The sequence below is a fragment of the Hippocampus bargibanti genome, linkage group LG20 (genome assembly GCF_051943395.1).
Source record: "Hippocampus bargibanti isolate YZ-2025 linkage group LG20, ASM5194339v1, whole genome shotgun sequence".
Lineage (NCBI taxonomy): Eukaryota > Metazoa > Chordata > Actinopteri > Syngnathiformes > Syngnathidae > Hippocampus > Hippocampus bargibanti.
In genome coordinates, this window is record NC_142753.1 from 7117337 (window position 1) to 7143874 (window position 26538).

The window sequence follows — 26538 nt, forward strand, 5'->3', positions numbered from 1 at the left end:
CGGCATTTGTGTTGCAATCGAGGAATAAACTAATTATAACGTAGAAGTAAGTATGGGAGAACCGCCAAGTAAGAAGAGAAAAACTCTAGGATTGGGTCGCCACCAAAAAGAATGGGAGAGTCTCCAAGTTGAATACGCTGGATGGATAAGATCTTCGACAGTTGTCGTTCTGCAGTCTGTGTAAAAAGGACGTAAAAGTTGCTGCAAGTGGATTTTATGATCTAAAGAGCCACTTTAAAAATGCTGGCAAAAGCAAGTCTCATGTTCCATTGATCAAACACTTTGTATCTAGTGCTGATCCAGCGGCATCCCACAAAGTCACGAATGCTGTCGGGTTGTGTTTGTAAGGTTTATTATCGCTTAATAACGGTAATTGCAATCATTAATAAGGGGAGCAAAAGTAAACCAACGCCCGTCGGCCTCCCCGCGGTGACCCTTCGGCAAAGTGCCGCAGAGGCGAGAGGCGCGTTTTAGCGGTGGCGCACGATAGCGTGCGCAAGAGTGCGAAACAAGACTATTAAGTCGTTGGGAGAAACGCGGCGGCTTGGGAACCGCGTGTCAATGATGGCGTTCACGTGAGAAAGGAGGAAAGCGTGCTCTTGTTTGTACGTGATTTCTTGGCGAAAGTGTAGCCAAGTCCACGCTGCGATTTTAGCTGATCAAAAAGAGAAAATAATTGCATCGTTGAGATGTTTAGTACGTAAAAGAAGGGTCAGCGCTTCATGTTATTTCCATGATTTAGTTTCTCAAGCGTTTTGAGGACAGATAAAACGTATTCGTTTGAACCAAGGGCTACTGGTAAAAAAATATATATACATTTTGGTTGAAGGAAATGCTATATGCATATTTGTACATTTCTTATTCTTTTTTTTTTCTTGACTTCCATTTTCTGTACTACAACCGCAGTCCAAAAAGTTTCCCGTTGAAGCGACACCTGGTGCCCTAATGTGTTGATTCGAACTCAACAACACTTTAGAAAAAAAATCAATACAGTAGTTACTTCCAAGTATTTCATTTATTGAAAAAAAAATCACACCAAGTAAAGAGATGAGAATGACTTTTTGATACCTGGATGTTAATGAAAAAACAAGCGGTTGATGTGTAGCCAGGCATCGTGGTGGACACAGAGAGACAAACGGGCAGACACGCAGGCAGACACGCAGGCACACAGCAGATCTCAGCTGAATTTGGCTTTGGAGAAATCCATCTCGGGATGCTGCTCCATGAACCTGCAAACACGAGTGGCAGTTAACGCGGCCCCCTGGAGGACATTCAATGAATCACAAGTGTACTTTTTCAGGATGTCCTGCTTCTTCTGCTCTTCTGATGTGGGGAGGCCCATGGATTTCTGCCGCTGGTCGTACATCATCTTCTCCACCATGCCGCGTGTTTCGCCGTCCAGGTCAGACAACTGCTCAACAGGTAAAGTAATAATAATAATAATAATCCAAAGTCGGTTGCTTCCCATTTTTTCGTCTAGGACAATTGTGTCAAAACGCTGAAACTATTTCAATTGATTGATGAAATGACATTTCGGGATTGATAATTCTGTATTTTTGTCCTGCCTTTTCAAGTCACGTGCACTGAGGTGACAAGCGGTAGAATGCGATAACACTAACACCAAGTGGACGAAAATAACTACTGCACTCCACGTTGACATTTTAGAATATTTTAAAATGCTAATTTGCGTACGATTTAAATGTATTTTTTGGGATGAATATGACACTTCTTTCCCCCCGGGAGTGGTTTATTTTGAGCGGAGCCCCCACAGGAGTCCCTGGACCCCACCCGACCACTTTGAGAAATAAATTGACGTCACCTTGGAGTTCTCCGGGCAGATCTTTTTGGTGTTTATTTCCGGATCCGTGTCAACGACCTTGCTCCACCACTCCATTTTGTTGATCTGTCAATCAAGACGATGACGTGTTTGGCCGTTATTTGTTTGTACACCCCCCCCCCCCCCCCCCAGGTGGCGAGCCCGACCTTTTCCAAGTGGACCACCACCACCTTGCCGTCATCCAGCAGCCAGGAGCTCTCCTCCACCTTGATCTCGTTGCAGAGCTGCCCCTCCACGACGGGCGGCTGACCTTTCAGGCCAACCTTGATGGACCGCCGTTGGATGTCCACCACCACGTCTCTTCCCTTGATGCGGAACTTCACGTCGAACGGCACCGTCAGCTGCGAGCGGCACATAACAAAAACGAGCTTGGATCAACGCGGTCCCCCCGCCCGAGCACCTCCGACTTGAGAGACACCCACGTCCAATTCGGACAGCGTCTGAGTCCACTTGTAGCTAGGTAGGTCGGCGCCGTTTCCTGCATTTGGCTTCAGTTTATCTTTGTCCTTCTCGTCCTCTTCCTCCGAGTCAGACTGGGCAACAAGTAACAAGTCAGTGCAATCAAACATGAATTCTTGATGGCAAGCGGATGCGCACGTGTCATCTCCTCACCCCCTTATCTTTGTCTCCGTTGTTTACTGGCTTCTCTCTCTGATCGCTTTCCTTCTCCTTTGTCGGGTCTTTGTTCTTCTGAAAGACACACAAAGCTGTGAAACTCATCAAGGGACAATTGGAGGCAATTTTACATGACCAGACAGGACAGGAAGAATGACGGTACCTTGTCGAGTTCCGTCTGAAGTTTCTCCGCTTCCTCGTCGGTCAGCTCTTGAATCCTGGGGGCGTCCTGATTTTTCCTCTTGCGCTCTTCCTCCTCGGCGAGCTGGGCGGCCCGTTTGGCTTTCTCCTTCTTTTCCTTCTCCTGCTTCTTCTGCTTTTCCCGCTGGGCTTCCTTTGCCATCTTGCTGTGGTGTTCGAATGCATCCTTGACAAGCTATGGAAACACACACGTAAAGTTAAAAAATGAAGACGCGAGAACCACGTCAGGCCGCCACTGTGAACTATTCTCACCTTTTCTGCGGCACCTGCATCGCCGCCTGTGAAAAAGTCAGTCTTGCGCCGCAGGAAACTGAAAAACGTGTTGACTAACTGGTGACATAATGATAAGAGGTAAACGTTAAGCATATCCTCTCCTCCAGAAAATGCTCACTAGCTTATTAACAACTGGCACATCTGGGCCTCAAAACTCATATTAACTCTTCGGTATTTGACTCAGACTTGATCTTACTTTTACTCCCTGGTGCTTTCTACTATCCTTGTGACTCCTCTTTATTTCCTGTATATAATAGTTACCCATGTTAAGCGCTTTGTTCCAGCTCTAGCTGTTGTTAAAGCGCCATATCAATCAAAATGGATTATATCTATAAGAACAAAATGGCTGACAAGTCTTTTATACCAGGCACTTAAAGTTCATTTTCATTCTTAATCACACACATGAAGCATATTAAACCGCCTCACCAAATTAGCTAGACTAGTGAAATACACTGCCGTGAAAACAACAAAAATGTGCTTCGAAAGGCGATGCGTGCCGCCTAGCTACCGGCTACCCGCATTAGCTTCACGGTTAGCTAGAGCCCACAAAGCTTCCACTTCAATACCTCGTTCACGCCCCGTTCGTGCTGCTGCGCCATAGCCATCAGCATCCCGTCAAATTTATCCTCGTCCTCGCCCATAATTCTTCAAAATGAAACAGCGTGGGAGAGAAATAAAATCAAAGCTGGATGCCTCAAATGCGTAGCAGCGTTAAACGAGGCAGGCCCGGTTGTGTTGCGCGTTTCGCTTCCTGGAAACAAGCCCCGCCCCTAAGGCGAAAACCAAATCAGAAGGAAGGGTTTTCGTCGAAAGTGTCGACGACCAATAGAGCCACGGCTTGGGTTTGTTGCGGAAGTGACGCCAGAGCCGGGCGAATCTTTCTAGAGAAATCCAAGCGGAGCTATAAAAATGGACGCTTTGCCAGACGGAGATTCTCGCTATCTTAAACGGAAAGTGAAGGGATGTACCCTCGATGTCCACCCAACAGAGAAAGCCATCGTGGTGCAGTATGAAGTGGAGGCGACGATCCTCGGAGAACAGGGCGACGCCATGGTGGGAGGTCGTAAAGAATGTCAGAAAATCATCCGTCTGAAAAGCCTGAACGCCAACACCGACACGTCGTCGTTGGCTCGGAAGGTGGTGGAAGAATGCCATTTGATTCACCCGTCCAAGATGAACGAGGTCGAGCAGCTGTTGTTCTACCTTCAGAGCCGTCGGGCGTCAAATGACGACCGGGAAAAAAAACAGAGTTCCCCCGGAGACTTTGCACCTTGCGCGGGCGTCGAGCTCAACGAGGAGGTGAACATCAACAACATCGATGAGTATTTAGAGCTGCTCTACGAGGACATGCAGGAAAAGATCCGGGGGGCCACGCTGATCTTCCAACTGGCCCGTAACCCAGACAACTTGGAGGAACTCAAACATAATGAGATGGCCTTGGCCGCCCTGGCCCGAGTCCTGAGGGAGGACTGGAAGCAAAGCGTTGAGCTGGCCACCACCATCGTTTGCATTTTCTTCTGCTTCTCCAGTTTTTCCCAGTTCCATGGACTGGTCACACATTTCAAGATTGGGGCCTTGTGCATGAGCATCATTGAACACGAGCTAAAGAGGTATGACCTGTGGCAGGACGAACTCCAACGGAAGAGGAAGGCCTATGAGGAATTCCCAGAGAACCCCAGCCTGCGCAAGGAGCACGACAAGTCCCTCAAGAAGTATCAGAGCCTTCTGGCCAAGCAGGAGCAGCTTCTCCGGGTGTCCCTGTGCCTGTTGCTCAACCTGGCCGAGGACACGCACACGGAGCTGAAGATGAGGAACAAGAACATTGTGAGCACGCTGGTGAAGATTCTGGAGCGCAAGGATGAGGAGCTTCTTTTGGTGGTGGTCTCCTTTCTCAAGAAGCTTTCTATCTTCTTGGAGAACAAGAACGACATGGCCCAGGTGCTCACCGTGGAGAAGCTGGCCCTGCTGGTTCCCTGCAAGCACGAAGACCTGCTGAGCACCACCCTGCGCCTGCTCCTCAACCTTTCCTTTGATGGCGCCCTGCGCGGCCAGATGGTCCAGGCCGGCCTGGTGGGCAAGCTCTCCTCGCTGCTGGCCGACGAGGGCCAGCGCCAGCTGGCCATGTGCATTCTCTATCACATCAGCATGGAGGACCGATTCAAGGCAGCGTTTGCCACCGGCGACTGTATCCCGCAGCTCATGAAGATGATTTACGACTTTGGGGACCAGAAGATGGACTTTGAGCTGGTCTCGCTGTGCATCAACCTGGCGGCCAACAAGCTCAACGCCCAAGTCATGTGCGAAGGCAACGGCCTGAAGATGCTGATGAAGCGCTCTCTCAAAGTCCAGGACGTGCTGGCCATGAAGATGATCCGCAACATTTCCCAGCACGCCGGCCCCACCAAGACCTTGTTCCTGGACCACGTGGGCGACCTGGCGGCTCAGATCAAGGCGGAAAACGCAGAGGAGTTCGTCATCGAGTGCCTGGGCACGCTGGCCAACCTGACCATCCCAGACCTGGACTGGGCGCTGGTGCTCAAGGAGTACCGCTTGGTGCCCTACCTGAAGGAGCGGCTCAAACCCGGCGCCGCAGAGGACGACCTGATCCTGGAGGTGGTCATCTTGCTGGGCACCGTCTCCATGGACGACTCGTGCGCCGCCCTGCTGGCCAAGTCGGGCATCATCCCGGCGCTGATCGAGGTGCTCAACGCCCAGCAGGAGGACGACGAGTTTGTGTGCCAAATCGTCTACGTTTTCTACCAGATGGTCTTCCACAAAGCCACCCGGGACGTCATCATCAAGGACACGCAGGCCCCCACCTACCTGATTGACCTGATGCACGACAGCAACGCAGAGATCCGCAAGGTCTGCGACAACACGCTGGATATCATCGCCGAGTACGACGACGAGTGGGGCAAGCGCATCCAGAACGAAAAGTTCCGCTGGTACAACTGCCAGTGGCTGGAGATGGTGGAGAACCGGCAGGTGGACGACACGGGCGAGGCCCTGCTGTACGGTGACGACGCAGACGCCTTGGGGGACAATGCCGACATCCTGGACAGACCCGATTTCTTGTACAGCGCAGACGGGATCCTGTCCGCCGACGGCACCGTCAGCCCTGACTTCTACGCTAACTTCAAGAACGGAGAACTGGGCCCCTCCTTCGCCGGAGGCCTTTCTGACGACTTTGTTGCCGATCGGCCGGTCAGCGCTTACGGCTTTCGGCCCGACGAGCAGCTCTTCAACTATGCCGCCTCCTCCCAGTTGACGTGGAACCTCGCCAACGTCAATAGCGATCCCTCTGTTTAGCCGCCGCTATTCCAATCCCGGACGGACTGCTTCCAATTGACCAGGAATTGTCATTTACGGGAAAAAAAATGTATGTGTTCGTCCATCGCTGTATTTATTCTCTCACCTGTCGATTAGCATGACTGTTGCCTTTTCGTTGGGACTCAATCGCAAGCCCGTAAAAAAAGAAAGAAAGATATTTGTAATACAGTGATACATCGGTTTACGAACCCCTTGGCTTACGAACTTTTCGGTTACGAACGTTAAATTGATGAAAATTTTACCTTGACATACGAACTTTACCTTGACATATGAACTTTTTCGTACACAGAGCTGCCTCAATGAGTGATGTGTGGTTCGCGAACGAGCCCGTTCTTCTAACAACAAAATGGCAGCTGACTGTTTTTGTCCTCTATTCCCCGCCTCCAGTCTTCGAGTTAAAGCCACGTGATTGGTCAAGAACGCAGCAGTGAGGGCAGGTGGTTTAAACATTAAAGACACAGGCAGATTTTACATAAAATAAGCTATATTTTGTGTAGTTTTCAGGCTTAGAAAATTAGAAAGTAGAAAATTATGTTTTATGGGGACCTGGGAACAGATTATTCTCATTTTAATGGTTTCCTATGGGAAATTAATTTTTGGGATACACACTTTTCGCCTTACACACTGTCTGGGAACCAATGAAGTTCGTAAGCCAAGGTATCACTGTATTTTGGTGATGCATGCGCATTGCGGTTAACTCGAGGTAGAAACTGTGTTGAATATAACGACACCGCTGTTTGTGTTTTAGTAATGTGATGTAACGGTAAGAATGTGGCCACTCGCCGAACAAAAGATGCGTGCGGCCATTTTAAAAAATGGGCGCTTAAATGTAGAAAATATGCCATGACGCCATCAACATAACTTAATACATGTAGACATAAGACAAACTATGTAGCCACTGGATTTATTTCTAAACCACTTAATTATGTTGTAAAAAATGTGATAAAACATTGAGTGTCAATTGCATATAATATGCAAAAATCCACCTGCTTAATTAGAAATTTGGAAGGAAGCTTAGCATACAGCGGCTAACTCCCTTCAACGAACTTTAGTTCACGACGCCGCAGAGTGGAAAGGTTGCCAAATGCCCTTCTGATTGTTTGATATTTCACCACCTCAAGTGTTTTTTTCCTCAAACACTGATTGGAATGATTTGGGCGAAGGCAGAGGTGTCAAAGATATTTTTTTTGCCGCGGGCGGGCCACATTGTCATTACGGTTTCCTCTAGAGGACCGTTATGAATTTGGGGAAACATTAGAATGTTTAATCTCCCCTGCACAAAAAAATAATGAATAACTAGTTTACAAATTTGAAGTAAAAAAAGCTGTTGTGGTTGACGTGGGACAATTTGAAATTTTGCTTCGGACTTTAGCAAGCAACATGGCACTTGACATGCTTGATCTGCTTTCACGGGCTGAATGAAATGATGTGCCGGCCCAGATGTGGCCCCCGGGCCACCAATTTGACACCTTACGGCGACACGTCTGTGGAATTCGCTGGTGAATCGAGGATTCATGTAATTTGCAAACACATTCATGTTTTGACTGAGGTGCGAATGAGCGGGACACCTGAGGAATTGGTCTCGCTGTGGGAGGGGGTGTAGCTTGTTGACGTGGAGCTGGACGTGCGACCTACGCAAACACAACATTTGACATATGTCCGTCATCCCCTTTAAGGGTTAAAAAATGATTCGGATGCTAATTCTCACCTCCGTTGTTCCTCCACATGTCGCGAGCACACTTGTCAGAAGAGGTCAATTCCGATATTTGGATGTTGGGGTTGGATTTGTAGTCGTCTTTGAATGGGGGGGGGGGGGGGGGGTGTTGAAAGGTCACTCAGCCGTCACCAACTAACAATTGTTTTTGCGTGACGACCCGGAAATGGTCGCAGTTGACGCAAGGACATAAACTTACTGTTGTTTCCGAAGCCCGAAGAGACGCTGTCCCTCATGGTGTCGTTGCCGCTGTCCGACAGCGTGGTCTCCCGTCGCGAGGCCGCCGGACGCTTCTTCTTGCTCCTGCGCGTGCTGATGCGGATGATGCCGCGCACCAGTCGACACTCGGCCTCCTGCTCGTCCATCTGGTGCTCCTCAGCCAGCGAGTTGATGAGATGGTGGATGGCCTTGCTCTTGCGCAGGAACACAGAGTCGGTGGTACAACGGGCCAACTCCTCGATCTGATACTCGGTGTAGAGCTCCAGCAGCTTCTTGGTGATGAGCGAGTCCACATTCTCCTCGCCGTCCTCCCCGTCGTCCAGCCGGATGACCTCGTCCAGGGACGGATGGCAAGGCTGAGTCTGAGGCACGTAGGTCGCCGAATCGTCGTCAAAATAATGCCTCGGGCTGTCCACTTTGACCCCGGCGATGCGGACGTCCCCCAGCCAGTCGCCGTCGTCGTCCTCCTTTTGGCCGTCTGCTGGCGTCTCGGCGCGAAGGCTCGCCTTTTCCGGCTCCTCCGCGACGCTCTCGATGGGCGCCAGGCACGGCGCTCGCAGGCACACTTTGTACAGGCCGCAAGTCAGGACGCTGCACACGAACGTCCTGCGGGCCCTCGGCGAGGCGCAGGGGTTGCAGCTTTGCGTGGAGGCCGGGAGTTGGGCCGACGAAGGCAGGAAGGCGTCGCTCTCCTTCCCGTTGGCGTCTTTCCCGGGGGCTTCCGGCTGTGACTCGGCGGGGTCCACACCGCGCTCCTTGTAGGACCACCGGTGACTGCTTCGGCTGGGTCCTCTGTCGCAGCGGCCAGGCCTCGGGCTATCTCTCTCGCTGCCTGCGCTGCCTACGGACATGGCGTAGCGACTCCGGGGTCTGGACACAAATACACAAAGCTTACTGACAAGTGGACACTTTTTGCCTGGCAAGCAAGTGACAGTCAATATCCTGCCTTATATAACAGATACTAAAATCTAACACCCCCCCCCCCCATTCTTCATAACAGGGTAAAACTGTTTTTTTCTCCTTAGGTACCTCAATCTGATCAGATATTTCAATTATTTACTTTAAATGTTATTTATTTATGGACAACTGTATATTTCCGAATGTGTATCTGATGTGTAACTTTTGCATCTTTCAGGCACAATGGGGCTCATGTGCATCATCCCTAACCTCACACCGAGTTTCCCCACCAGGTTTTGGCAGATCTGCTATTTTCAAGCAACCGCACGAAAGCATCATGACATTGCCAAAAGGGTGAGTTGCTATCAGCGACTGTGTGATGAAGTGGGAATGTCTCTTGTCAATCTTTACAGGCCCCCATTTGACAAGAGGGCTTGCTTGTTTGTATGAGGACTTTTTCATTTTATTCAATTGTGGCTAGTTTTGTATTTTTTTTGCTACATTTCTTCTATGGGAAATGCAGACAACCGGACTATAGCAGTATAGCCCGGTTGTCTGCAGATGGAGAAAGTATATCGTTTTGTTTTCGTTTTAAATAGGAAAATGTAGGACAAAGCGTCATGGCTGACGTTATGTTGTTTTCAAGACATGGCTAATCAATCGTCAACACAGTTCTTCAGGTCAACAGAACAGATCGATTGTTTTTGGCCGCTACAAGTTATTTATTGCGAAATGTCCTCAAATGGTTATTTCTTATTAAATGAGCAATATTCGTATATTTGTAGTAATCGATGGAGGGAAAACTACATCGGCCACATTCCCGTCGCTCTATCGTAACAAATGTCATTTCCACGGTTGCGACGTCACTCTTTTTCCTCCATTACAGCACTGACGAGTAACTCGGTAAATACGACTTACAAGTCACGGTTCCTCCACGTAGCAATTCGTAAACGATCGCGACACTCTTCCCCTTTCATTCACCATGTCTTATTAATGCATCTCGAAAAGAGAAGCTTTGTTGCGGTCGTCATTCGGGAAGTAACTTTGTGGACAGTACGACAGGGCACCTGAGCGTCAAGGTGTGAAGTAAAACGGGTAACGGGCTAGGACTTCCGGGACTTCATGTGTTTCAAAAGAAAACGTCAATAAAGACTCGGGGAGAGTTTAGCCATCGGGTAATGGCTTGGCAACTATGGTAGACTATCCGAAATCGGTTAATCTTATTTGCATTCGATGAGATACAAAACCAATCACAGAGGTGTCATCGTCGCGTTGCTTTTATTTTGGTTCCACTACCAACCAAATTCATTGGTGCTAACTGCGAACTTTACTTACAGGCACGTAGCAGGAAGTGGATTTTTTCGGGTTTTTCGATATACACCGTCGTTAATCAAAAATCGTAATTTATGTAATGTTATTAATTTGCTGTTACATGTCAACGGGGTGCTTCTATCACAGCCTAACTATAAAAAGCTTTTATTTCGAAATTGACCATCGGAAATGTTCTGCATGACAGACATGCCGCATGCAGCGACGAGTAAATATTAAAATAGTTTGATTCATCCAGGACGTGTCCGTGCTCCTTTCCGGTGCTTCCATGTAGCAATATAAGTCAATTATGAGAGTGACTAATGGCTAACATGCAAAGAGTACTCGGTGGGGAACCCTTTCAATGGACACCGATTTTGCATTTGAATCAAAGGGGAAGAATATATCGATCAGTCCGCTATGGAAAAGAACCAAAGTCAAGCTGCGAAAGGCGTTTCCGTCTTCTTTTTAGCTGGCTACTCATAGTGCTTCGTGCGAGTGTGACTTATTGAGCCCAAACATGATGAAGCCACTGGTTCGTTCGGCAAAGTCGTGCAAAGAGTAGGAAAGCCCGTCTTGTCATGAATAAAGGCGACTACCAGGAAATTACCCCGAGGACACCTGGGGCCCCCCCGCCCACCTCGTCGGCTCAACACCCTCACCTCCAATCCCATCTTCAACCCCAGAACCATGGCGGGAACTGCGGCAGCGAACCCCCGAGGAAACCCCAGAGGAGGTGGGAGGTCTTACCTGGAAATAACCGCTTCTTCTGCAATGGACGTCTCATAACGGCCCACCAGAGCGGTATGCTGCCCCTAACCCTCGGCCTCATCCTTGTCACCAGTGGATTATTCTTTATATTTGAGTGAGTTCATGGCTGATTTTATGTTTGCGTATTGCGCACCGTCGACCTCACTTAACAAACCGGGCTGTTTCACTTGTGTTCTAGCTGTCCTTTCCTGGTCAAACACCTGACATACTACATACCGGCCGTCGGCGGAGTGCTCTTTGTATTTGTGGTGGTCACGCTGCTTCAGACCACCTTTTCGGACCCCGGCATCCTACCTCGAGCGACGACGGATGAGGCGATTGACATCGAGAAGGAGATCGGTACCCATATTCTCTTTTTTTCTTCGGAAACGGGTCCTGAAATCCTTAAACTTGGCATACATTCTTTATCCTCTGCCTGAGGAGATGAGAATGCCTTTGTGTACACTTCATGCATAATATTGATTGTCTTTTTGAAAAAAAAATCTGTCCCAAACGCCCCCCAGACAACACAGGCAGCGCTAGCAACCGCCCCCCGCCGCGCACGAAGGAGGTGCTCATCAACCAGAGGGTGGTCAAGCTCAAGTACTGCTTTACCTGCAAGATGTTCCGTCCTCCGCGCACTTCCCACTGCGGTCTATGCGACAACTGCGTGGGTGAGCTTTTCGTCTCCGTGGGAGATGTGCAGCATTATTTTAGCCTCTGGATTCAAAATTCGTTTTTCTCATTAAAACACATGTAGGCAATCGCAATCTTAAATTCAATAATTCTTGACACTGTGTGCTGTACGTGGTGTTTGGTTTGTCCTCCAGAAAGATTCGATCATCACTGCCCATGGGTGGGCAACTGCGTGGGCAAGCGCAACTACCGTTTCTTCTATGCCTTCATCGTGTCACTCTCCTTTCTGACGGCGTTCATCTTTGGATGCGTGGCCATACATCTGACAATGAGTAAGTGAAATAAATCATGTCAGCGACCGGGAAGTCGGGACGTGTCATTGATAGTGAATAGACAGAATAGAAGTTCTCATCTTTCAAAGTTTTATGCTGTTGTATGGTTAGTTGGCCAAACACAAGGCCTACAATGGAAGCACATAAAATCGGGTTAAACTGAGGTGAACGGACACAGCCTGTTAAACTGTCATCTTCATGTAGGAGATCTGGCCATGGACTAATTTAGGACTTGGTAAACTCCTTCACGGGAAGAACTCATTAGTCAGGTTACAAATCTATCAGTTCATGGAAAGACAACCCATTGAAATGTCTACGTTCAGTTGGTTTGTGGATGTCGGTGCTTGGGATGTCCTGGGGCGTGGTACTTAAATCAAGAAGACTGTTTTACTCATGTATCACTTAAAGGACAACAGACAACTCCGGACAAGTTGTGTCCATAATTTGTAAAATCACTTCAAATGACTTCTACTGAGCGTATTTTACAGATTCCATGGCATATAGCTATATTCTACATTTTAAGACTTGCGCTGAATATTCAGGAAGTCTTGTTTTCAAGTTGATGACGATGCCTGGCGTGACGTCACGTCTGGAACGCCCCTGACCGAGAAAGCGACACACGATGCATTTTGGGTACTTTGTTTGGTCTGAAAACTTCGTGTTGATCCGTGTTGATGGCGAAATTAGAAGGAAAACACATAAATAACGTGATGGTGAATCGTGTGTAGCACCAAGACTACTATTTTATACTAGTTGACACAAATTCCCAGCAGACAAATCAGCCCATTTCCAACGGAGTTTGAGCGCCATCTTGTGCATTTTTTGGCACGCTACATTGGAGTCCTGACGGCTCGAATTGATACGGGAGGACTTCTTTAATCGATTGCAAACATTTATGCTTTCCTATTCAGAACTATTTGAATCATATTCATAACTGGATGAGTAACAAGAAAGCATCTTCTCCGAATCTGAAGCCATTGTTTTGATTCTCGAGCAATGCAAGACGTCTTGGGTTGACGTCACGAACAAGGGGGCGGGACCTTCTGAAACTCGGCATCTCCGAGGTCATTTTGAAGTAGTTTTGGGACACTAACTCATTTTTATTGGTGTTTTACATTTGACTAAAAATATCAGCCTGCATGTTTTGGGTATTTTAGATGCTATAAAACGTTTTTCTGATGTCAGTTAGGAAACAAAAAAATGGTGTCGGTTGTCCTTTACATTAGCATATACTCTCAATAAATAGCGTGGCAGAGGGCAGAAGAGGTTGGGCGTCGGTTCCCTGTCGGCACTAAAAGACAATCTTCCAGCCTGTGTTCACAGTGTCCCAACAAGCATCATTGACAAACATTGATGTCTTTTCTTTTCAGGGGCTCAAGATAGTAAAAGTCTGGTTCGAGCCCTCCAAGAGAGTCCTGGCAGATATCCTTTCCCTTTTGGAAATGACATTTGTAGTCAATCGCTTTCACTTTAACCCGCACTTGTTCTTCTTGACTCGACCGTGCACCGCCGTGGAGATAGTGATTTGTTTCTTCTCCGTCTGGTGCATCTTGGGTCTCTCTGGCTTCCATACGTACCTCGTCGCAACCAACCTCACCACAAATGAAGACGTGAGTAACTCACTTGCTTTCTTGCGGTCCTGTGGTCAATGAGAAATTCGATTTTTTTTGTGTGTGTGTGTGTGTATTGGTTTGTTCTTTTGGCTGAATTCAATTAACACAATAATTGTATTTCGCTTTTTGAACCAACATGAGTTGAAAATAAAGAACAGATTGTTACACAAAATGTCACTAGGATGCCTAAAGGTTGTTTTTTTACCCCCCATAATCAGATTAAAGGTACTTGGTCAGGGAAGAGCGGCACACAAGACCTCAGCAACCCCTACAGTCACAGAAATCTGTTCATCAACTGTTGCTCTGTACTCTGCGGACCCATGCCACCCAGGTAAGACTCGTTTCATTGTCACTTTTTTTGGACATGTACATGTCTGCTCACTTGTTTTTGTTCCCGCAGTTTGATCAACAGACGAGGCCTCCTCTCAAATGAAGCCTCTCAGGCAGATGCGATCATCGAACTACCTGCCGCAGCAGCCTCACATCGCATAAATGTGGTAGGTTGGCTTTCATTTGGAAAGCATTTTATTGGTTTATTTTTGGGTTGCATTTACACACCGCTGCTGTCTACCTGATTTACTCAGGGCAAGTCTCAGGTGGCCAGAGGTTTGGCGGCCGACGTTGAGACCCCGTCTGCTGTTTCCTCAAACTGCCAAGCGCACCGGAACGCCGGCTCACTGCCTAGCGAGACTTCTCATGCGCTTCCTGTCGAGACAAAAGCCAAGAAAACAAAAAAGCGCATGGCCACAGCTGCCGCTGTTGTCCAGGCTTCAGGCCACGGCTAAAATGAGGAGACATAAATGTGCCGGTTCCTTACCCATTTCCACCGCGATGGCACTTACAGATTCTGATCAACCTTTTCAGGGAAAGTTTGGAAAAGATGCACTTTTTACTGATTATTTTCAAATGGTATTATTTCAGATTTCCCATTTTTATTGGTGAAATAATGCACGGAAAACCCGGGTCTATGTGCTGATAATTTTCTTTCTAGATTTGTCTCAATGTTAATCACCAATACGCATCTTGTTTTGCCCTCATATTGAGCTCGATTCCATTAATATTTGAAGTTGTGTACTGGAATCATGTTTACTCTCGATGAAGACAACCATATTTCTCTTTTTGGACACATTGCACCCATCCGACTGGCAAGTCATGTATGGAGGAACATGTTATGTTCATCCACTTTGTAATCCCAAAGGCAATATTCTTAAAAATGCAACAAATATTATCATGGGCTACGTTTAGAATAAGAAGCATGTTTTACTTAATGAAAATGAAGATTAGAACGATTGTAATCGACCTTTTCTCGTCTGTTGCTGCTGCAGTATAGCGTTTGGCCACTAGGTGGAGATCAAAGCTTTTTGAAAATACAGGAAGAAAACATGGTAACGGAAGGCATTGATATGATTTGATATGAGAACAATTGTTTCGTGTGAAGTTCAACAACCTGATGGTTTTAATATTTTGAGTGCGATTTATTTGTTTTAATATTTTGCTGAAACGACCGTGACGCACCCGGTTTCTCGTTGTTCACGTGACTTTCACAGGTTGCGCCATTTTCGGTTAAGTGGCAATATGGCGGCAATCTGAGATGGAGAACAACGGTAGTTTTCGTTGCTTAATATTCCGTGAACGAAATAGCAACCAGAATGCCGTGTTTAAACGAGCGCGGACGCTTAGATTAGACTTTCAAACAAATAATTGACCTGACTTCATCTTTGAAGTGGCTACAAAATGTACCAAATTTCCTGTTGCGGTGGAGGAACTAGCTTAAGAGACCCAATTTTCAGGACTCATTTTCGTAACTAATTTATGACTAAACGAGAATATAAACGAAGCATTTGTTTCTTTGTTCGATTTTACAAAATCGGAACAAAAATGTAAAACTTTTCGTATACCCTGGTGGAATAATGTTAACAATGCGGAAAAATACCATTGACATGCTATCATTTAGTGTCATTGTTTTAAAACACAAAATGGTGGACCAAGAGTGATGCGATGCTCAGTAATAATACATGTTATTTCTAAGTGTCTTTCAAAACTCTCACGGCCAGCAGTTCATATTTTATCCAGTGTGTAAAAAGACTCATAATTGCAATTATTGCGTGCCTGACAATGTGACCAATTTGTTTGACTTTATTGCCCAGTGAGAGTGGTAAGAGCGCGTACAACACAAGGTTCAGTACAATGAATTAGAATTCAGGATCAAATCATTGATGCACACACTGTTGTATGTAAAATAACACAAGCACCAGCAAAAGTGCTCGTGAAAGCAACAACAGGGTGTATGATGAGAAACAACCACCAGCTACTCAAACCAGCTGTTTTTTTTTCTTGTATAAATAACTGCTTGGTAACCTCGTGTGGGTGTTGGGGGCAACTTGAAGATGGTGTTTGTATAGATGTGGTATGTACAGTATATGAGAACACACATGACAAATGGATGTGTGTGTGGCTGTGATATTTGTCAAAATGATTATTCTCTCAAAATACACTGGGATGGAGGAAGGAGAAAAATAATAGCCCATGAGGTATTGTGATAGCGGCATACACTCACTCTGTTAGTGTGTGTATGTGAGTGAGTGTGTGAGAGTGTGGGGGCGGCAGTGATGATGATTCAAGTCAGATTTCTCACAGGAACAGACACTTCACTGGAAGCGGAGGCACATTGCAGTTTGTCAGTGCAAAGAAATATTGTAACTTTTTTATTATTCTTAAGTAGCCACCGATAAAGTCGAAACGTTAACAGCTGATATTTAATTGTGTTTTTTATTTCATTTTTGGGGAGGAGATTCAACATGTCCCGGGTGGCCAACCTTTCCAAACTCCGGCAGGAGAGGATGAGGGAGATCAACCTGAGGGTGAGTTACCGTCACAAACTACAAAAAAAAAAAGACAACAGCAAACAAAGATAACTTTATGATACGTGAATACAAAGTGCACGATTTTTCTCTGTGTGTGTTACTTCCTCTTCTTGACTGGCTCGATGGTTTCCTGATTGTGACACACGCATGCATAGGCCCACTCACACGGGCCTGCCTGCACCCATCATGCCTTTGCAGTCATACTGCACCGCGTAATCATGGCGTGGTCTGTGGGTGTTGAGGTGTGTGTTTGCTTGTACCCAGTGTGTGTGTGTGTGTGTGCGCGCGCGCGCTCTTGCTGAGTAGTCGTTGCCATAGAAATGGCCATTCGTGTATGTGGTATCGTTGCTGTGTGTGAAAATCACCAGGGCTTCAAAAAGGTAGCCAAAATGTGTCTGTGCGGGTTTGATGAATTTATTTATTATAATGCTCTCCATTCTGCTGCAGATAACCTTAAGTTAAGATTGCTAATGTCGCTTCGAACGCTGACACACACAAAATTTAAAATCCCTGCGTTGTAATCTTGATGAAATAGGTCTGCTGTGTGGATAAAGATGTGACTTGGCAGAATTCAAATTTTAGACCGGTTTGACTACGATGCTCGTATTCTCTATAAAGTTGAGTAATGTAACACTATTCCAGACTTTTTGTCCACATTTGGTACATCCTTCTGCATTGTCCCACATCTCTAATGAGAACAAGTGTTAAGAAAAATAAATCAAGGAAAAAAATGTAACATGAGCATTTTATACCAACTAACTTTCAATGATGTGTTCACACATTGGTGAAATGAAGGTCAATGTACATTTGTATTTAAAATTACATTACCAGAGATGGTGAACAGGCCCCCCAATACACATATTTTAACCACACACACCACTAAATAAAAATATCACAAAAAGTCTCTGGTGGCCCCATGATGTCGCATCTGCCTGAGAATGGAAGAGAATTTATTTTGCTTGCCACAAATTGCGCTTGCAATTGGCTCACGTTGACTTCTGCATTTACGGCGTGACCATCATGAGATTGAAACACACATCCCAACTGAGGAAATCCATCCATTATTGTTGACCCCCCCAGCTCCGCCCCCTTGCAGAATAAAGAGACAAGTAACTCATCTTTTAAATGTGCAGACTAGAATAATATCTTGGTCGTGATCCATGTTAGTTGACAGAAAGAACCCCATTCACAAATTTATTTCCCCACGTCTCCCAAGAATAAAGAGCGGGAGCGCATGAGGGAGCGAGAGAAGGCGGCTCGGGAGCGGGAGGCCTGCTACAACAACGGCCACCTGTTTACCTCCCTCACCGTGTCGGGAACCACGCTTTGCTCAGCCTGCAATAAAAGCATCACGGCCAAGGAGGCCCTCTGCTGTCCCAGTAAGTCGCAGTGGAAAATCTATCCAAAACAATCAGTGTGAGCAGAACGATGATGTTTGAAAAAAATAAACTAAAATATGGAAGGAGGTCTTATTTATACATATTTATTTCCTCCCGCAGCATGCAATGTGACCATCCACAACCGTTGCAGAGACTCTTTGCCCAACTGCTCCAAAGTTAAACAGCGGGTAAGAAGCCATTTTGTCATATGTACTGACGTATTTTATTTTGAAAATTTGCCGAGTGCGTGGTTGTCTTCGACATTTGACATTTTTGTCGTCCACAGCAGCAGAAGACAGCCCTCATGCGTAATAACGCCTCTTTGCAGAATGTTGCGCTGCGCACCAGAAGTGAGACACTTATTGCCATTCTTCATCATCCCTTAATGATTTGTTGTCATCATTATTTATTCTTGACATTTATAAAATTATTTTATGACAAGTTATCTTTTGGCTCATGTTGAATCTCTAGATCCAGTCATGCGCGAGCGTCCCACGTCGGCCATCTACCCTTCCGAAAGCCTTCGACATTCCCTTCTCGGATCTCGTCGAGGACGTTCTAGCCTCACCTTATCCAAAAGTGTCTCCACCAATAACATTGCGGGGTCAGCAATTTGTTTCCTACAGTCCATTTGATTCGTTTTAATCAGGCAGGTGGGGAATAATTGCAGTTATTTGTTTGGAAAGGAAAAAACATGTCCAGTGGCCATTGCCAGCACTTTACTGGCACCCAAGCGTGAAAAAACAAAACCTGAACAAATTTGGGAATGGTGTTTTCAATTCCTGAATAAATTTGCGAATGGCATTGGATGAGTTCACAATAAAACACAAAACAATCAGTTCAGTATCAAACGCTTGATGGATGCGTACAATTTTAGTGTAACTTTTTATATTACACTGAAACAAATGGCATCAAAATAATGGCAGAATAAAAGATGAAGGAATGAGCCAGTTCTCGTCCAAAAAATGTCATTTATGCAAAATCAGAAGCTGAACGCTCTGAATGATTGCAAATGAAGTGCTGAAATGTATCTGACGCAGGAACCTGAACGACGACTCCCCTCTCGGCCTGCGTCGGATTCTGTCCCAGTCCACAGACTCCCTGAGTTTCAGGAACAGGGCCATGTCGGTGGAGTCCCTCAACGACGACGGTACGCGTGGCCTCCTGTGAGGACCGCCGCGGCACCTTCCCCGTTTTGAGTTGACCTTGTCGTTAAAGGGGACTACTACACGTCCATCCTGGAGGAAATGGAGCTGGAGGGCGAGGACTTCAAGGCGGACTCGTGGAGCATGGCCGTGGACAAGGATTACCTCCACGCCCATAGCAAAAATGTCATCAGGAGGCAGGATGTCGTTTACGGTGAAAACCTCTCACTCTGCCCAGAGCTGCGGTTGAGTATCGCAATACGCAATCAATCGTATGCCATTTAATCCCTCCCAGAGTTGATCCAGACCGAGGTGCACCACATGCGCACGCTGCGCATCATGGAACGGGTCTTCCGGCAGGGCCTGCTGGAGGAGCTCCAGCTGGACCCGAGCACCCTGCACGCCTTGTTCCCCTGCCTGGATCAGCTGATCGCCATCCACTCGCACTTCCTGGTGCAGCTGCTGCTGCGCCGCAACGCCAGCTTGCAGCCCAAGTCGGACTGCAACTTCACCATCCACCGCCTGGGCGACATCCTTTTGGAGCAGGTGGCCGCCGTACACTTTGAACGAGCCTTTTATGCCCTATTCCCGTCGCCGTTGCTCCTCTTCGGTTCGGAACTAAGTTTTCCATCCTGTGATGTTTGCTCATTCGAATATTTCTACAGTTTTCCGGCCAAAGTGCAGATGACATGGAGAAAACCTACGCGGAGTTCTGCAGTCGCCACATGAAGGCGGTAAAGTTATACAAGTCCCTGCTGGCCAGAGACAAGAGATTTCAGTGCTTCATTCGGGTAAGAGTGGGGGGAAAAAGGACCCCCCCCCCCCCCCCAAAAAAAAAAAAAAAAAAAGTGATTGGATATAGCAAGTTTCTGTCCACATGTCTGCAGCGTGTGAGCAGAGGGCCGTGGCTGCGTTGCCATGGCATCCAGGAATGCATCTTGTTGGTGACTCAGCGCATCTCCAAGTATCCCGTCCTCATTCAACGGATTCTGGACAACACCGTTGGTGAATGGCCACGCTTCTGTCACGCCGTCAGCAAAATTACCCGCTGATAACCGCCACCCCACGGGATTTCTATTATTTTGTCTGACAGATGATGAGGAGGAAGCATCCTCCATAGCCCGAGCTCTGTGCATGGTCAGAGATCTTCTCAATTCAATTGATCAACAGGTAAAAAAAAAGGCAAAGCAGTTTTTCATTGTCACCTGAGTGATTTCTTGTCTTTTTGCCCGACAGATGGAGGAGCTGGAGAAGACGCAGCGAATGCAGGAGATCCAAGCCAAGCTGGACCAGCGGGCCGAGACTCGGGTGAGAGACGGCGGACTTTTTAGACCCGCCGAATTGCTCCGCCGCAAACTCGTCTACGAGGGAACGCTGATGTGGAAAACCCCTGGATCCAGACTCAAAGGTGAAAACAAGATTTCGGGTGTGCATTGACGCTGCTGCCCGACACTTGTGGTGGTCACCTCATCACAAAAAATAAAAAAACAACACATATTTGTGTTTTTGTGTAGATGTCCAGGTCTTACTGATGGCAGACATCCTGGTCTTTCTGCAGGAGAAAGATCAGAGGTACATCTTTCCATGCCTGGTAAGCTTCACCCAAACATAGTTCAGATGTGAGGATGGAGCGTATCACGGACATACCCCCATAACAATTGTCTGTCTTCAGGACAAGCCTCCCGTCCTGTCCCTGCAGAACCTCATTGTGAGGGACATTGCTAACCAGGAGCGGGGCATGTTCCTCATCAGCGACTGCTCACCGCCTGAGATGTACGAGGTGCACGCTGCCTCCAAAGAGGACAAGAACGTGTGGATACGGCAAATCCAGCGCACCGTCAGCAAGTTGGGGGAGAGAGTGGCGCACGTGAACAATGGCCATGCCATGTTTGTTTATCCACCCTGTGGTGGTTGTTTGTGCACAGGTGTCCATCACGGGAAGAGTTTCCCCTCATAGAGACGGAGCACAAGGCCCATCTGAGGAGACTCAAAGGTCTGCTTCACCCCGAAATGAGCCAACCGATCAGCAAGCGGATTTTTTGATGGGTTGGCTGATTGTTGCAGCGGACCTTCAGCAGAAGGATCGGGAGATGCTGGAGCTCCTGCAGGAGAGGGTGACTCTGTTCTGCGAGCTGGCCCAGGTGACCACTTGCCAGGAAGACCTGGAACCTCCCGTCACACGCTACCTCTTCCGGGCGGACACCCCTCAAGCCCCGCGGGCCGAGAAGTTCCTGCTGGATGCCACGGCCGAGGGTGAGACGGGAAAAATATGACCTCACGACCATTTCGCTCTTGCGATCGCTGATGTTTCCCTGCAGTGGAGCGACTGAGCCAACTCCTCCTGGGCTCCAGCATTGATGTCCCGCTCATGTGCCGTCATACTCGCGTGGACGGGACGGACGCCAGTAATTTAATTTTACGTCTAAATTGTTACACTATGACTATTATCTTTTTTCACTGAATGTTTTTTTTCTTCCGTGTAGATGATCAGGATCTTCTCATCAATGGAGCTAATGAGGTCTCAACAACAAAGGTGACCTTCAGTTTAAGAGACGCTAAACGTTGGGTTCACACTCACTATGTTGTCTTGTGTTGTTTTGGACAGGAAGTCTGTCAGAGGCTGATGAATCTCAGCGTGTACCTCCACGCACTACAGGTGAGTTGTCTGCATCGTCCACCATTAACACATATTCAGATTTCAGATTCAGATTTCGACTCCATTCGCGATTTAACTCAATACCTGCCAGGCAAAATGTGTCCACTCCAGTGTCAGGGTTTTTGTCCAATTGCAATCCAATTGCAGGACCCACAGAATATGGAGATTTAGGATGACATAAACATTCAATGCAGCGTAAGAAAACCTTCACTCCCTTCTTAAAGAGTTAATTCCTAAGTGATATGGGTCTGGAATTATCTGAGCTTGAAATGGGGGCAGCTGTACAAAAGGCGAATGCTGCCCTCTCATGGGAGTGAAAAACATTGCCAGAGGTCTGACTGGGGCTTTATCCGCACCCTTGCAAGAAAAACCAAAACAAACAAATTCGGGAATGGCACTCCACGTCATGCTTTTTAAATTTGGGAATGTCAGCGAATGAGTTAAAAGAAAAATGGACTGCGACCCATCATGCATCTGGCCTTCAGGCTGCTGTCATCAAGCAAGACTCCATCCTCGAGCTGCTCCTGCAGCAGGAGGACGCAGCATCGCCAACCTTGGCGGGTTCCTGGCGGCAGAACCGCGAGGCCGCCACCGGCGCGACCATCGGCGAGCTGGCCCTGCTGCAGCGGCAGCACAGCCTGCTGCAGGAGGAGCTGCTCAGGCTGCGCCACGCCGAGACTCGCTTCAAAGACAGCGAGAAGGCTCGGGCCAAGCTTGAGAAGCAAGTTCGACAACACATGAAGGGCCGCGGCGAGCCGTCGTCCGCGCAGCAGCACCCTGTGGCCTCCTCGCAAGTAAGAGCAACATTTGAAAATGCAATTCTTACTTGCATCATAAAATAGTTGCTTTGTTCAAATGTCATTAGTAAAAAAAATAACCATTTAAAATGTTGCTCGTAAAATCAAGCCAAAAGCAAACATTTCTGCATACAACACAGGTGTCAAAGTCAAGGCCCGCGGGCCAAATCCGGCCCGCCACATCACTTTTTTCGGCCCGCGAAAGCAAATCAAACTTGTTAAATTCCATGATGATTGCTAAAATCTGAGCCAAAATTTCATATTTTTGGATGTCAACCACAATAAAAGTCATTATTCTTGACTTCAGATTTGAAAACGAGTTATTCATTAATTTACTGTGTGCTCTATATGTAATATTTGAAGGGATTTAAACATTCTAATAGGTTCCCCAAATTCATAACGGCCCTTGAGAGGAAACCATAACTACAATGTGGCCCGCGGCAAAAAATGACTTTGACACCCCTGGCATACAAGATCATTTCAATCCAACAATCGTCATTGTGGTTTTTGGTTGCCTATTTTTAACATGGTGTATCATCAGTCTACTTATGAAATTCTGAATATTCAGCTCCATTTTCAACAATGGGGAAAATTCCACATTTTTCACAACCAATTCCATCATTAACACCAACACAAATTCCCCACTCATCTCGGGAATCCATATTGTCCAATGTCATTCCATATTATATTCAATGATTCCACATCATTCCACATGCTTCTATATTTTGTCAATCAGCATTTCACCATTCACACACAATATATCCATTCTTTGACTTAAAAAACTCATTTGAAACATGTCCAGGCCGGAAGGGAAGCTTTGAGTGCAAGTTCCCACTGGGACAACGAGGCCCACCAATCAAATGCTCCTTGGGAAGGCAGCGACGAGGAGGTTGACATGACGTTGGACGATGACGACGTGGATGTGGAAGAACAAGAGGCGTCTGAAAGCTCCAGAGGTTAGAACACACACAATTCAATTTTCCCTGCTGAATGCATTTTGGTGCCAGACAGCAATTTTTACAGGCATTTTGGCCCCTTTTTCGGGCCTCCTTTCAAATATTTTTTTTTTTTTACTGATTGCAACCACTTTTATGGGTTAGACGGATGAGCGATTTTCTTTTAAAATCCTTCCTTGTGAACCAAGCGTGGCCACAAAGTTTGACAACTTTGCAAAATGTACATTTCAACCATTCTGAAAAGCGGACAGGAAGTTAGCCATTGTCATTTGCAGTTTCCAGGTAGTGTTGGTTGTTTTTACCAAAATATTAATTTACCACCAAAATGGAAATTCCCGTTTACGTTGTATCATAGTAAACAGATTGAAGATGGTAAATTGCCCATGATGAATGGCAACAAACTTTGATGACTCACCATAAAACAGAAGCCTGATGCCTGTTACTTTCTCACTAATTCCCCCCCCCCCCCCACAACAGATTTTCAAGAAATTCCCGAAGAGATGTGATCTTCTGCTAACAAGCTAAGTGACCCTAGCACACTCCCAACAAAAATGGCACTATGCCGCCCTGTTCGCATCTACATTTTATCTTCAATCAATAACTTCATTGATTGAGCCGCTGTGCTTTCCCTTTTAAAGGCCTGTGTGTTTGTCTCATTTGCATGATTTACTTTTTGAGCAAAAGGGAAGAAAAAAAAGAAGGAAATCTGTGTGTGTTAACAATACATATATCTGATTAAATATGAACTATTTAAAAGGGCAAAAAAAGCAGGTGCGTGTGTGTTGCACTGAACACTTCTTGCACAATTTGTCATTCGGTGCAATTGATTCCAGGTTTTGCTTTCAAAAGCCGTTTGACAATCTTCTGACTGAAAAAAACAGTGGATTTGTATTGTCCAAATGTCTTCCGCTCTGCTCTTGGTGTTCTGCCATTCGCATTCATTACGAGGCTCCCACGTGATGTTTCCGGATACAAAATGGTTGACATTATATGAATCTAATAGTGTAGTTGTATTACTGTATAACCAAAAAGGAATGCTAACTCTTTGTAACTTCCATTGTAAACGGGGAACGAACGAATGAATAAATGGTGTCGAGCTTTGAAAAAGGGTTGTGAGTTTGGCGCGGTGTACAACAATCAATCCATTTGTTATGTTCACGCGGAATGTTTTTTTATTTCTTCGCCGGTAAACTTTTTATAGCACAAAGCAGGATGTCAAAGTTCACGCCACCAAGAAAGAAGCACACAGACACTTAGGCAGAGTCCCTCATCGTAATCCTGGAGACAATGTCAGCCAAAAGATGTTTATTAATAACCTACAGGGGCCCACAGAGGGGAATAACTCACATAGTCATACCCCACCCCATCCCCCATCACCCCTTGTTGCCCCCACCCCACCTCTGTCGGTCCATATATACGCTTGTCGTTGCCACTGTCGCCTCTCCCCCAGGAGACCCCCAATTATAGTCAGCCCAGGCCAGGTGAAGGACTACAGTTACAAGGCAGGAATGTCTAGCCAGCGTCTCTTCTGGACGTCGCTCATTCGCGCCGTCACAAACACTTGAGTGACAATGCTTTGGACTGACCTGCTTTATTGCTTGTCACTTCTATTCAAGCCTATCGGAAGATGCACATCAGCTTTTTGATTGGTGAATTATTAGGTTCATTTGTGGGACGATTACACAGATGCATCTGGGAGGCGACTTTGCGCCATTGATGCATTTTGACAGCCACTGGCGCAACTTTATAACTCCACTCTGCCAGCACCTACATAAGTCTATTTCGATTAGCGCATATTCTGCGCCACATATGACACACTCTTGTTACAATAGCTACAAAAACAAATTTAGTTAAACAGCAATTAAAAAGTGTTTGTTTTCCTTCAGCGGTTTTATCTTGTTGTCTGCCATCTTGCCTTAGCGATATCAAGCCATCATCACCTTGCATTTGTTTCGCTGCATTCCAAAACAAATACATGTACATGAAATATCCTGCTAGCACCATGAGAACTATTTGATTAAGTGAGTGAGAGCTAAGAGGTAGCTCTGAAAATTGTGCAAACCTCTAGTCCTATGCCATTTTGGGTGACATAGTTCCATGTAGTTTCAAAACTCACATCACCGATGATGTGATGTCAGGAGAAGCTTACTAAAACAAAGAGACTTTATTCTGGGTCATCAGAGGCACTTAAAAAGGGTGGCGGGCGTGTACCAATTCCCATTTAGCTTGTGTTCATATGTGATATGTGCATCCCACATCGCCACATCTCCAGGTTGGAACAGCAACCGTCATGTTACCATCATAGCTGTAACCAAATAACAAATGCCCCAACGTAACTAAGTAACTGACTATTCATGCAATCATCCATTCATTCAAGGGCCTATCCCAGGGGTCGTGGGCAGTTGGCGAGGGACACACTGAACTGGTTGCCAGCCATTCGCTGAGCAACTGACTAAACATTGTGAAAATCGTTTTTGGTCTTCAGTGTTTATTATTTAAGACAAGCTAGAAGTTTCGGTCAAACCCTCACACACACACACACACACACACACACACACACACACACACACACACACACACACACACACACACACACACACACACACACACACACACACACACACACACACACACACATATTCTCACACGCTACCTCTCAAGTTTGTGGGCTGGTGTGGGATATGTTGACGTTGAGTCAGAGAGCAAGCGGCGAGGCTGCGGCATGACAGTATGTCGCAGTGCAAACTCACTGGGTGTCACATTAGATTAGAACAAACTTGTGCTCGCTTGACGGCAGCAACAGCTGTGAGTCAACATACTAAACTAGCATTACTCAGGATTAAGGACATAGACACACATACACATACACACACACACACACACACTAACCTTTTCTTATTTTGAGAAGATGACTCTGGGTTGGGATGAAAAATATACATAAGCGCAATTTCAATTCAAATTAGTTTGCATCTGATGACCAGGATCTTGGATAGACAGATAAATAGTTTGGCGCCTA

The 26538-nt window shown here is 46.6% G+C and overlaps 5 protein-coding genes across 7 annotated transcripts; 3 read left to right on the forward strand and 2 right to left on the reverse strand.

Annotated features, from left to right (window-relative positions):
• Positions 1-996: 996 nt before the first annotated feature.
• nudc (nudC nuclear distribution protein) lies at positions 997-3633 on the reverse strand. Of its 2 annotated transcripts, none has more exons than XM_089023817.1 (9): positions 3493-3633; positions 2906-2983; positions 2616-2828; positions 2450-2524; positions 2260-2370; positions 1984-2178; positions 1820-1903; positions 1293-1411; positions 997-1229 (listed from the first exon to the last, which is right to left on the reverse strand). In XM_089023817.1, exons 1-9 carry the CDS (start codon positions 3565-3567, stop codon positions 1178-1180), a joined length of 1002 nt encoding a protein of 333 aa, XP_088879943.1. In that variant the 5' UTR covers positions 3568-3633; the 3' UTR covers positions 997-1177. The 2 variants fall into 2 exon arrangements, with proteins under 2 accessions (XP_088879943.1, XP_088879942.1); XM_089023816.1 differs by having other exon boundaries at positions 2450-2527.
• A 38-nt stretch (positions 3634-3671) lies between these two features.
• kifap3a (kinesin-associated protein 3a) lies at positions 3672-6405 on the forward strand. Its single transcript, XM_089023801.1, has one exon. The coding sequence runs from the start codon at positions 3836-3838 to the stop codon at positions 6233-6235; it is 2400 nt and encodes a 799-aa protein (XP_088879927.1). The 5' UTR covers positions 3672-3835; the 3' UTR covers positions 6236-6405.
• Positions 6406-7144: 739 nt separating this feature from the next.
• Positions 7145-10195, reverse strand: LOC148882908 (uncharacterized). Its single transcript, XM_089023813.1, has 4 exons — positions 10005-10195; positions 8170-9059; positions 7965-8051; positions 7145-7887 (listed from the first exon to the last, which is right to left on the reverse strand). Exons 1-4 carry the CDS (start codon positions 10061-10063, stop codon positions 7790-7792), a joined length of 1134 nt encoding a protein of 377 aa, XP_088879939.1. The 5' UTR covers positions 10064-10195; the 3' UTR covers positions 7145-7789.
• Positions 10196-10527: 332 nt separating this feature from the next.
• Positions 10528-14688, forward strand: LOC148882909 (palmitoyltransferase ZDHHC18-B-like). The gene is made up of 9 exons (XM_089023807.1): positions 10528-11259; positions 11344-11504; positions 11669-11818; positions 11975-12112; positions 13483-13534; positions 13620-13722; positions 13944-14056; positions 14126-14222; positions 14310-14688. The coding sequence occupies exons 1-9, from the start codon at positions 10976-10978 to the stop codon at positions 14508-14510; spliced, it is 1299 nt and encodes a 432-aa protein (XP_088879933.1). The 5' UTR covers positions 10528-10975; the 3' UTR covers positions 14511-14688.
• Positions 14689-15347: 659 nt separating this feature from the next.
• arhgef2a (Rho/Rac guanine nucleotide exchange factor 2a) lies at positions 15348-26101 on the forward strand. 2 transcript variants are annotated; one of them, XM_089023797.1, is made up of 23 exons: positions 15348-16421; positions 16517-16586; positions 17806-17968; positions 18089-18156; positions 18255-18318; positions 18440-18572; positions 19009-19118; positions 19187-19327; positions 19409-19659; positions 19779-19904; positions 20001-20118; positions 20207-20283; positions 20350-20521; positions 20628-20704; positions 20786-20958; positions 21039-21106; positions 21178-21366; positions 21432-21518; positions 21597-21646; positions 21719-21769; positions 22255-22563; positions 23369-23522; positions 24000-26101. In XM_089023797.1, exons 2-23 carry the CDS (start codon positions 16524-16526, stop codon positions 24026-24028), a joined length of 2673 nt encoding a protein of 890 aa, XP_088879923.1. In that variant the 5' UTR covers positions 15348-16421; positions 16517-16523; the 3' UTR covers positions 24029-26101. The 2 variants fall into 2 exon arrangements, with proteins under 2 accessions (XP_088879923.1, XP_088879924.1); XM_089023798.1 differs by having other exon boundaries at positions 18258-18318.
• Positions 26102-26538: the final 437 nt, after the last annotated feature.